This window comes from Centruroides vittatus, unplaced genomic scaffold (assembly GCF_030686945.1).
Source record: "Centruroides vittatus isolate TY-2023 unplaced genomic scaffold, ASM3068694v2 contig_1427, whole genome shotgun sequence".
Classification (NCBI taxonomy): Eukaryota; Metazoa; Arthropoda; class Arachnida; order Scorpiones; family Buthidae; genus Centruroides; species Centruroides vittatus.
Genome location: NW_027120893.1, coordinates 956901 through 969593, shown reverse-complemented (window position 1 = coordinate 969593; position 12693 = coordinate 956901). Strand labels below are relative to the sequence as shown.

Here is a 12693-nt window from a genome sequence, read left to right as displayed (position 1 = left end):
TTTATTCCTTGGTTTACATAATTACTTTCTTTTTTCTTAAATATAATGTAATTAAATTTTTTTTTTAAATATTAAAGCTTTAAGGTTAAAAAATTAAGTAACAGTTGTTTTTTTACATTTATAACTGCACTTAATCAGAGACAAAGCTAATACTAAGGTATTTAGACATTAATATTTATTAAATGCGTAGTGATAATAAATACTAAGGTCTAAATACCTTAATATGGGCTTTGTCTCTGATTAAATGCAGTTATAAATGTAAAAAAACAACCGTTACTTAATTTTTTAACCTTAAAGTTTTAATATTTTGAAGTATACAAGACAAAAATTAATGTAATTAGTTGCAAAATATGTAAATAAGTGAAAATGAATTAAATTTGAATGTTTTTTTTTTTTTCTACATTTTACTTCTGTGTAGTCCAGACTAAATTTATTCCCATTCAAACATGTTAATCTGGGTCTATATATGATTAGAACAAATTACAAATAATATAAGAAAATTTATCTTCTTTTAATTAAAGAATTAACAGTGTTGAATGGAACAAATTACACCGATTCGTATATTGTCCCATGGATCTATCTATGAAATACAGTACAGCGTCGATAAGTGGAACGTCGGTAAGTGGAATGGCCGGAAAGTGGAACGATTTTCAGTCGGACTGTGTCGTGCTGAATCGAATGTTTTTGATACTAAATTTACTTCTAAAGTATAATTTTCATGTTTTTTATATTCTTTAATATATTTATTTTGTTTGTACAAAATGCAGAAATAATTTTTAACGATACGATATTATTATAAACGATGATTATTATAAAAATTTTCGTTAGGCTTAAAATCGACGAAAATTCAACACGAAGCGACACGCAACGGAGAAAAATTCAAGAGGAAGCGATACGCAACGGAGAAAAATTCAAGAGGAAGCGATACGCAACGGAGAAAAATTTGAACATCGGACAGGTTAATGTATTTTTTCGTACAAAGTCGGAAACTGGAACAAACCATTAACTGGAAGGACCCCAGTCCCCAATTGGTTCCACTTTTCGACGCTCTACTGTATTTAAATTTGGAATCGTTTTATAATAATTGATATGTATAAGTCTATACAAATGTATATTCGTTGTTCAAATCATGAACAATAAACATTATTATTAGTATTAGCTGCATCCCTTAGCAACGGTTTGTTAGGAATAACCTAGCAACACACGATACTTTTTAAAGAGACAAAATAAATTTTTTAAAGCAATTAAGTTTCAGTAATTAATAAACTGTGTTCAATTTTAAAAGATTATTCTACTTTTTATTTAGGAAAGAAATTAAACGTAAGCATGTTTTCAATTATCAACATGAAAGCATTGTTAATGTTCTCCATTCAAATAACAGAATTACCATAAGTATTGTGCTTATAAAAATCACATTCGCGATTATACTATAATGAACTTTTAACCCAAATTAACTAAAAAGCAATGCTGAAAAACTGTTCTTATATTTTTTATTTGTGTTTCTGGTTAATGTTACCTATGGTTCCAAGATGGCGGCTCGTCTGATTCCAGCAAGGAAACAGTGGGGACGCACGTTCTAACCTAACCTAACCTATTCTAATAATTTTGCTGATAATAATTATGGTAATTTATTAGAATAGGTTAGGTTAGGTTAGAACGTGCGTCCCCACTGTTTCCCTTCTTCTATTTGCTGGAATCAGAGACGAGCCGCCATCTTGAAACCACAGGTAACATTAACCGTGTTTCTTAATAAACTTGTCACAAAATTCAAGTTTAAATGGAAAGATATAGCCTATCAGTCTACATAAAAGATTTCTCCTATGTCCACAAAAGAATCGTGTATAGATTTTTGTAACTTCTCGTGTTTGGGATACATTCTTTATCTTTCACACGTGTTAGTTAACTCTATTATGGATAAAGTCGCTCGTAATGGCCAACCATTACGAACTACATTATGCAGTGGTATCAAAACATAAATCAATCCAATCTAATTCTCTAAAAGGATAATAGCAGAAAAAGAAAAGATGCACTTGTATGCTTAACAGAGTTATAACTAAATGAAACTTTAAATTATAATAATAAACTGAAAGCGTATGCTAAATTTTCAGAATAATTAATAAATGGTGTGTTTTCATACCGTTACTTGACCATTTGGTTCTTTCGGAGGATCCCATTGAATCACAACTGTAGAGGAACTGAGTGCCCTCGCTTGAATATTTCGTGGAGCACTTCCCGGCTCTGATATCAGAGAAAGAAACCATTAGGAAATAGGTTGACATAAAACTATATTTACACAAAATTAACAGAACATCGAATTTACTTTATTTAAAACTATAGATTTGATTCTATTAACTTTAGTAATTACTATTTTAAATTAATCAAATAAAAAACGTATTGCTTTATTTATTTATTAATTGTATTAATTTGATTTTTAAATATCTGAATTAATTAACAGAAAAAAAAATCTACAAAAATCTACAAAATTATTTAGTTCTTATAATGTACAAAGTATATCACTAAATACATCAGATTATATTTAAAAATATGTTTGGTATTATCATGCACACACACACACACAAAATATCTAAAACAGCTACTCTGCCTGGAGGATACAGGCTAACCCTCCAATTGGGCTAACACTAATCTATCTAAAATCTACGGGTGACCCAAAATTATTAGAGGAGGTGGTGTGCTGTAACGTCATTAGGCATATTTAAATCATTGAAATTTCCGACTCCCCTCCCCCGAATACAGCAAACATCTCTTCTTTTTTCGAGCCACCGATCTCAAAAGCATGCATGCACACCGTAATAATGAAGACTTATTAATATAATTTTTTATTTATTTATTTTTTTGATGGGAGGATGGTGAGACACAACGGACAGGGCCTGTAGAATAGGGAGGTAGAGGTAAGACAACAGGAGGAGATGATAGCGCTACACTTACTGCTGATCCCTGGAGATTCCACTAAGGAGGAAGACAGACAAGAGACAAAAGGTTCAAAATGCTACAGTGCAAGGTATTTTGTAGGTTGAGATAACGGTGAAATTTCTAAAATCAGCTTTAAAACCTCTACCTTAAACAGGCAGTATTTGAAAATAATTCAAAATATCACTTAACGCGACCAGTGTTTTTTTTCTCTCTCTCTTTCCTCTCGAAGCGCGATTTATTTCACGTTTGATCAAATACTGCCTGCATCATGAAATTTTCCTCTTTAATCTCATAAAATATTAACCAGAAATATTTAAAGATATATAAATTTAAGAACAATTTAATAATTATAAATTTATATTAAAAATATATGCATTACTTATAATAAAGATAATATAAATATTTTTTTTAAAAAACGCTTTTAGAAACAACATATACTAGATATTATTATTATTAAAGAAAAAAATGTTTTAATTATATGCATATATATATAGTATTATAACTAAAGAATAGATAATATTTGCCAACGAAATTTAGATTTATTTTCATAATTAAAAAAAAAATAATAATAATATAAATCATTATTTATTTAGAATCATATTGACATATATAGCACACTTAATATTGATAAAAATTATTCTAATTAAAATTAACTGTTTATAACATTTCATTTATATTCTCATGAAACATTCAATTAATAATAATATAATTTGACAGGCTATTACTTATGATAATGCTAAGGTTTGTATTTTCTTTATTTAAAAAGAAAAAATACAAAAAATAAAATTTTAAATTTCAACCTGAAAGAATTGTATTTTTTTTTTTTTTTTCCTTCTTCTTCTTTCTTTTTAAATATAAAATCGATCAAAAAGCGAATAAATCGTGAAAAAAAGAAAAAAATATATATATTAAAAAATCGATAAAAGATTATCGAAGGTAGACTTTGTGTTTGACCAGATTAAAATAGAAAATATTCAAATCTGAATATTCAAAGCTGCGAATAATAAAAATAAAATTAGGAATGTAAAATTAAAACCTTTCCCCTTGTTACAAAATATATATTTTTTTTAGTTGAATATAATTTAATAACTTTTTGGGGGAGGTTAAAACTTAATAAGAGGAAGAAAAGAATTTTTCTTAGTTATGAATTACTATACATTACCATAATGTACAGTAGACCCCCTATAACACGGTAGATACGTTCCGTGTTATATGAATCCGTGTTGTACGAGTCACTTAAATACGTGAGCCAATCACAGCCCGGCACGTGTGCAGTATAGAGGCTACGGCTGTTTGAAAGGTTTTCTTCCATAAAATTAATCGATTCTAGACTAATTTGACTGAACATTTCCAAATCACGTATAATTTTTTGGGAATAATCCATATAAAGTATGCTATAAACAAAAAATTGTAGGATTACTTACCGAGTGTGCACCGTTCGACGACGCCATTGCTTAAGCTTGTTTTCGTCGCGGAGCGGCTCGTCGAACGGCGAGCGCGTGTTTCTTGATCGGCGAATTTTTCGCAGAAAAATAACTTAACTTTGGCGACATCATTAATAAAAATAGAATTTTTATGGCCGTTGGATAATAAATGTTTTTTAGTAGGTCCAGTGCGCGTTTAAACTCAAGGGTTTGTACAATATCCGCTATTGGTCCAAATTCGACCAATCCTGTCGCGACACGAGTCGTCGATGACGTTTTACCGTGTTATACGAGTCTCTTTTAGCGTGTTATACGAACACGATCGCAATTTTTCGCCGTGTTATACGAACTCGTGTTATAGGGGTCTACTGTATTAATATAAAACCTTTTTTTTTTTACTTTTATAAGTTATCGAACTATAGTTTAGTATAATATTCCTTTTTATATTAATATAACCAGAATTTTTTAAATATATAAACTAGTTAGATAAGCCAATTTGTAGAGGTCTGAATATTACTCAAAAATTATTATCTAGTAATTGAGATATAGTCGACTAATATTATAACTATAAAACATAGTTTACATATAACTAGGCAATTAAATATATTAATAAAATATAATAAATATATAATATACCCCTAATAATCATATATATATATATATATTATTATTATTATTATTGTATACTGCTGTGCCTAAAATTTATTGCTACTTATAAATATTTAAAAATCATACCTTGCATCGTGTTATGCTTGAAGCGCTCATATACAAAATAATGATAAAAACATCAATGATCAAAAAACCCGATGAAACGTATTGTAAATTAATAACTTATAATAAATTGCAAATCACGAAATATAGTACGATAAAATATTCAAAATATCTGCTTAAAAATTCTATGAAAATCCATAAAGAAATAAAAAAAAAAGTTGAGAATGTAGATTTAATAGCAAAGACATATGTATAACAGTTATTGTAGTTATTATAGATGCTGTGAAGAGTTTCACATGGAAAAGAAATGTTATAATTATGCAATACATAAGAGATTAGATTATAAAGCAGTTAAATTGTTCAATACGTGATGGGTATATATAACTGTTATACACGTTTATGTATACACATATTTCATTCTGAAAGTAAAATTACTCAAAATTTACTAAAAATTTACTCAAAATTCATAAAAAGTGTAGAAATGATTTCATTCTGCAGAAGATAAAAATTAAATGAAAAATACTTCAATCAAAATTGTCAAAAAACCAGAAAAAATAATAATAATAATTTTCAAAAAATTAAATTAATTTATACGACATGATTTACATTAAATTGTTTTTATTTTTCTTACTTATTAAACATTGAAATAGTCTACTAGATTTATATATAGTATTTTCGGTTTCTAAGAAATCCTTTCCATCTTTTTTTTTAGGAATTTTGAATATTTCCTATTAAAAATGATGAAAGTAAATCGATTGAAGTACCTTTCTTACCTGTTTCTCCAGTTGTTACTACAGCTGGTGCACTGGCAGAACCACGTCCTATTGCATTTACTGCAATTACGTGAAATTCGTACTCCGTATAAGGTGTTAAATCTCTTACTGTGTAGAACATGGTATTAATACCACTTATTTCACTGTATTCTTGATTCGCTTGTTTTGGTTTGTATTGAATGACATAATAAATAATATTTTCTGCTCCGACATCATAAGACCACGCCAATCTAATTGATGTGGCTGTGACATCGGATATCTGAAGATTTGTGGGTGGTCGAGGAAGTGCTAGAAACGATGCGGATGATCAGATTACCACCGACACGTAATAGATAAGAGAGAAATTAAATAAAACTTACCTTGCACGACCACCTGAGTTACGACCTCTATGTTGCCTAATGTTGAATCTGCTACACATGTATAATTAGAGGACTCTCGTACATTATCCAACTGGAGTACATTTTTCCCAATAGGAATCGAATGCTCCTGTGTTAAATCTAACGATCCTTTACGCCACTTTACATATGGCATAGGAGATCCAACAGCGACACAAGTTATATTGATACTTCCTCCTGGCATCACTTCGTACATTGATTCGGGCGGTATAGAAAAATACGGAGGCACACGTCGTACTATAAGTACATTTAATCCATTAAAAAATTCAAATTAAAAATATATTATATTTAATAGTTCGTTAATATAATCTTTACCATAATTAGCATTAGTACATAGTGAATAATATACAAATTGTATTGTCTTTATTATTGAAAATTACTTTATATATTAATCTTAACGGAAACAATTCTCAAATTTTAAAAATTGCTTTCAAAGTTAACGAAAATTTATGAGTTTAACTTCTTATTCCTTCTGGAGTTTATCCCCTATCGCCATTAATGCTAAAACGAAGTTGTAAGAAAACGGCCAAGTTTCACATACTTCCAGAGTAGGTTTTTGTCACCAAATAGTACACAACTCTGACATTATCCATTGAAAACCCAATAGAGATATATTTTACTGGCATAACCTGATGTCTGTCACTGAACACATTTCTGCCAGCTACTGGAAGGCATCAGTTGAAGTGACATCAACTAAGTCACTACTTTACATGACAAAAGAATATTGACGTTTCAAAACTAAAATAAACATAGAAAATATATATACATATATAGGATATATACAGACAGAATACAATCGAATCCAATACAATGATTTAAAGAATGTTTTAGATAAATATAAACAATTTTTACACTCGTAACGAGAAAAAATACCATTAGTTTCAATATAACTTATTTAATCTATTATCAAATCAAAATTTAATGCCATATATTTCTATCGTAAACTTAAATGCGGATAAAAGTCCGAAATCTTATAAGTATTTTAAAACTAAACATCAATAATTGTTATATTTATGTGTAATTGTACAATACTTTATATGTAAAGTATTTATAATTCATTATATATAAATATATTAATAATTTATTATTTTATCAAATTACACATTTTCCATTTTTACTTGAGAAAACACTGAATAAATTAATAATGAAAAATTTAATTATAATAATAATAATAATAATACACTTCATTCTAATATAATGATAAATGAATATATTTTATTTAATGTTAAAGCATGTGTTTGTGTGCTTTTGTGTACAGCTTTTGTGTGCTTTATAGATTTCAATGTTCTCTCCCTGTATAATCGATAAAAAATATATAAAATATAAATTAATGCACGTCGCCGATAACTTGAATTTTCATGAGAGAGATCTTCAAAAAAAAATGTCTTTTTTGTTAAGATTTGATATTCATTTAGCCAAAATTTTTCAGATTTCTTCACAGTAAAAAAAGAGTTTAAAATATGAATTATTAATTTAAATCGAATATTTTTATTAATTGTTTGCGAACGTCTTAATTTCTATACGTTTCTTGAAAATGAAATCATGTATATTATATTGCTTGCTAGTGTAAAAACAATAAATAGAAAAATATTTAGTAATAAGAAAGAAAAGTACCTCTAACGTAAAGAATAGCCAAGCTGGAAAATGCAGTTCCTTTTTCATTCTCTGCAATGCATTCATATTCCCCTTTATCTTCTTCTTGGGCATCTGCAATCTGTAGAGATGCTGAGAAGATAATATGACGTTAATATTAATTCAATACATCACTATTAAGCTATCATTTAATAATTCCTATTATTATAGAATGTTTCGACTTATAATACAACGTAACAATTTGAGATATTAAATTATATATGTGTCATACACAGGACTAGTTAATAATAATTATTATTATTGTTGTTATAAATAACGTGTGTTGATGTTTATAAATATTTAATTCTTCACTTTTAAAATATATTTTAAAAAAAACATCTTGAAAAAATCGTCAATAACTAAGTAATCAGCGCGTAATTTGCACTAATGTAAAATTACTAATGATACTTGAGAGAGAAAGCTTACAGATAATAAATCTTCTCTTCTATAATTGCACAAAGTGTCACCATTGAGATAAAGCAGGAGAAACGAAATCACATTGTCATTCATTTCCTTTGCACCACTGAATAAACTTGACGTAATATTGAATTTAACAACCACAGTATAATAGTACTAAGTGAGTTTAATCAGATATTCGACTGGGTTTTGCAATATTAAGACTCTAATAATAATCAAGTTGAAAGACACAGTGGTAACATAATAATTAAGGATGAGACTTACAAGCAAAGTCGGAAGAAAATCTCTTATATTTTTTAATAAAATTATAAACAGATATATAAGCTAATCTTTGAAGTATCTGTAAGAAAGATATTCTTTATAAGAGAGAGAAGACTTTATAGAAAATTCGAGACAAAGACTATAGAATAATTAAAGAATAAAATATAAACTGTAGCTTATAGATGTAATAATACTAGAAAAATGTATGTGACGGAAATAGCTGTGTACTTCATTCCATCTCTTAAGTGATTTGAAGCAAAAATGTTTTATTTATTTGTGGTTTTCTTTACAAAAGTGATCAAGTAAACTAGAAAAGCATTAACAATTCTTTTGAAAAATCACAATAACCGTGTGACAAAATGTGATGAAATTTATACAAGTCGCAGAACTCTATTACTGCTCGGATAATATTAAAACCACAAGTCCATTAATCTTGATGATTGGTGACATTTAGTCAATACATCGACTGTACTTTAGTCTTTAAGCAGGCATCTGTGTCTGCACAGCAGATGGCATGAAGCAATATAAAGAAAGTAAATGAAAACAAACTTCTTTTACTTAAGTCCTGAAGATGATACGTTTGTTATCTTAACAGATTCTTTTCACTATTTTCGGAAGAAATGGTCTTTTAATGCCGCCATAATAAGGCAGTAGTGTAAGTTAATACAAACATATTAGCTGTAGTGACGAAGAAACTGCATTATGAAAAGTGCCATTCGTCTTTTTATACCCAGTGAAACTATACGTTCTCTTACCAGTAATTTCGTTTGTCAATTTTTAAATGCAGTCATTAAACAGAAATGTTGGAGTTTCAACTTGTATTTTTTTATATTGTTAATAAGACAGATGGTAACAAATTGAATATTAAAATTTGTTACTCTATCCAACTCTTCTGAAGTTCAATTAAAATATCTTGTGTTTAGTTCTGAATTGTACAGTTTCTTACAAATAAATCCAACATATTTCTTAAGCGCAATCATTAGTGAGAAGGACTGCGGAGAGTGGATTTCGAAGGGACATCGAAGACACGAAAAAGTGTCAATCATTAATGACTGCAGTTACTTTACTGAATAACCCGCAGAATGTAACTAGTTATAACTTAAGACGGTTTCGTTAATTAAAGTGCTGTGATGATCCCATAAACGGAAATAGCCATGCAGGTATAATGTAATAATAATAAAACTAAGTGCAAACAAGATAGCATTTTTGCTATTTTTGTTTGAGGTAACAACATAATTTCCAGAGAGTCATCTTCCTTACAATAAAGTTAATTATAAATGATTCCGTTCTGACAGTGAAAGTTTTTTCATCCTGTCACAGGGACCTCACTAAGGAGGAACGGGTTTCTGGTAATAAACAAGGTAACACGTTAATGTACTTTGGGGAGAATTCCAACATTTCTAAAGTTATTAGATACTCCATTGGAGAATCTACTGTAAATCCGATACTTCCCAAGGTATAGTTTATTGCTTGCAAGCCTTTATAACTACTTCCAGAGAGTAAATGCGTCACAATAACTAATACGGAATGACAACGTTAAAGATTTACTGTTGTTAGTAATGTTTTGGTTATAAAGTTTATAAAAGTGTCTACGAACAACGTCTGGCTTAGGATATTTTATGAATAGACTTAATGAAAATGCCCAAGTCTAAGAAACTTTATACTGTTATTTGAAAACATTGCCGACTATTTTGCGATTATAATAGTTTATGATAACTTTTAATATCGAAGTTTACGGATCTATTCATAGCGTGCATCTATACACACATATAACTTATATCATTTTACATTGAAAGAATTCTGTTATATATATGCTGTGATGATCATATAATCAAAATTATTCCATTCTATATCTAAATTTTCACGCATTTTAATGATATATAAATTCGTGCAATCTATACGTTATATACGTCACGAAATTAGTAACTATTTTAATGAAGTCTATAGTTATTATTCATCAATAAAATGATTTATTTCCTGTCATTTATATACATAATTAACTTTTATCTCTATCGCACTGCTATTGATCCATACATAAAATAGGAGATAAATCAATACCTTTTGTAAAAATTATTTCAGAATTACTCTATATATTTATGAAATTTTCATTTTAATCAAATATTCGTTGATGTATCAAAGGAACATCATCGATTATATTATAACGAACATTCGATACTCGATACTAATTATCTTATATTCATTAGTATTGTTTACCTTAATCGGAAATTTAAAAATTCGTCAATCTTTTCAATAAAAGTAATTGTCAAACGAAACGACAGATTGACTCTCTTCTTTTGATTATAAAAAAAAGAAATTGAATCAAATTATAATTTAATGCGATAAATTAAATAAAAGAATGAGATTTTATTGACTTCTTTTTTTATATATTTTCTTCGGCAAGAGATCATAAATTTGTTTATTAAAGAAAATATTCTCTTACAATTCTAATATCTAAAAGTAATAAAAGGAAACAAAGGGAATTGACACAATGAAAAGAAAATTAATAAAATGTAAACTTACATTGCATAAGTGTGTATCTAGGCTCGCTCATATCTACAGGGATTTTATTTTTCAGCCACCTGATGTCAGGTTCGGGATCACCTACGGCTTGGCACGGTAATAAGGCATTTCTACCTTTCTCCACTCCCTGTGTAGTTGGGAGCAGTGTGAACTGAGGGAAGCCCACAGGCACATCTTCTTCTGTAACAAAGAAATACATTAACTGTAAATTTATATATATATATGTGTGTGTTTTCTGATATAACACGAAGCTACATTCATTAAATACATAAAACTTAAACTAAAAATAAACGATCAAATGATTAATTAAAGTGGTGGATCGATACACTATTCCCAGCTGTTTCAATCGAGATTTTGTAGTGATTGATAAACATTTCTTGAATAAATTACCATATAATATACTTATCCTTAAATAATTTTTGATTCACCTGAAGAGATTTTAATGTGAGGTTGAAATTTCATGGCAAGAACTTTGCCGAAGCGAACTAATGTACAGTACTTCACAGCAATTAAAATTTAATGATGTCGGTATTTTCCCGTATGAACTTACAAAATAATTTAATTGGAAGTAGAAACGGTCATGTTCTTCTAATTAAAATCAGAGAACAGTTTTTACACCAATGTAGGCCTAAGTATAGTAGCCATTAATCCAATTTAGCAAATGATAACTTGTTACAATAATTTAGTAATTATTGCATAAAAAGAGAAATTTTTATTAGTAAAAACCCGAATAAAATAAAGTATGGTAAGAGGAAGAAATATTCAATAGTTAATTCAATTGTTATTGTATCAGGCCGATACAAGGTCTATATGAGGTCCCTTGCTGTGTAAATATTATCGTAAGAAACTGTAAACAAAAAGCGAAATCCACGAACAAATACGGTCGACGAGGAGAAGAAATGTAGAAAAAATGATTTATTTCTTATCAATTTTAGTAGCGGATAAAAATATTTTTTAGTTGTTTATCAAAAATTTAAAAACAGATTTAATTTAAAAAAAATTTTGAACTAAAGAACTTAATAATTTACAAAACTGTAGAGCGAACGAAGATGAATTTTAACGGTTTTTAATAATAAATATATTTTAAAATAGTTTACATTTATAAATAATTTAGTGGGATTTTAAATTTCTTAAGCGAATAAACGTATTATAAACAAGCAGCTAGGAAAAGAAAATAAAACCAGATACATTAAAGCAGCGAAGTAAGGTATATGAAATATTAAAACACATCCATAAGATGTACTTTGGACATCCTATTACATGTCAGCAACATATTCGACCGCCGAACATCAACCCTGTCATGGTAGTTCTTCTCCAATGTTCGATTGACTAAGCCCGTCCAGAAGAGGAGGAGCACCTCCTCACTACTCCATTTATCTAATTAACTCATGAATTATGTAAAGCGCAAAGGTTGGCGCTCCTGCTCTAGTCTCTATTGTGCGCTGGATACATTCCCTGCTCACAGAGTGTGAACATACTTCCTGGTCTTATTACTTCACAGTTCTGATTAAGGTTAGAAGGATTATCTGGGATTTTCTTTAGTCCCGACCGCCGCAATAACTTCCACTAGCGATATTTTAAAGAAGAGAAAAGTGAGATTTACTCCTGATAAATCCTTTCCAATAATTT

General features: G+C 28.8%; 1 protein-coding gene across 11 annotated transcripts in view; it reads right to left on the bottom strand.

Moving 5' to 3' along the window:
* Window positions 1–12693, bottom strand: part of LOC136968281 (tyrosine-protein phosphatase Lar-like) — a 161579-nt gene that overhangs the window by 66074 nt on the left and 82812 nt on the right. For 5 of the 11 annotated variants that reach the window (XM_067262270.1, XM_067262273.1, XM_067262279.1 and 2 more), the window contains 6 exons: window positions 11065–11244; window positions 7849–7959; window positions 6199–6471; window positions 5831–6127; window positions 2947–2967; window positions 2138–2238 (listed from right to left, as the gene is read on the bottom strand). In XM_067262270.1, coding sequence (XP_067118371.1) covers window positions 2138–2238; window positions 2947–2967; window positions 5831–6127; window positions 6199–6471; window positions 7849–7959; window positions 11065–11244 — 983 coding nt within the window. The remainder of the gene's footprint in view (window positions 1–2137; window positions 2239–2946; window positions 2968–5830; window positions 6128–6198; window positions 6472–7848; window positions 7960–11064; window positions 11245–12693) is intronic. The other 6 variants (XM_067262276.1, XM_067262281.1, XM_067262280.1 and 3 more) reach the window with 3 other exon arrangements.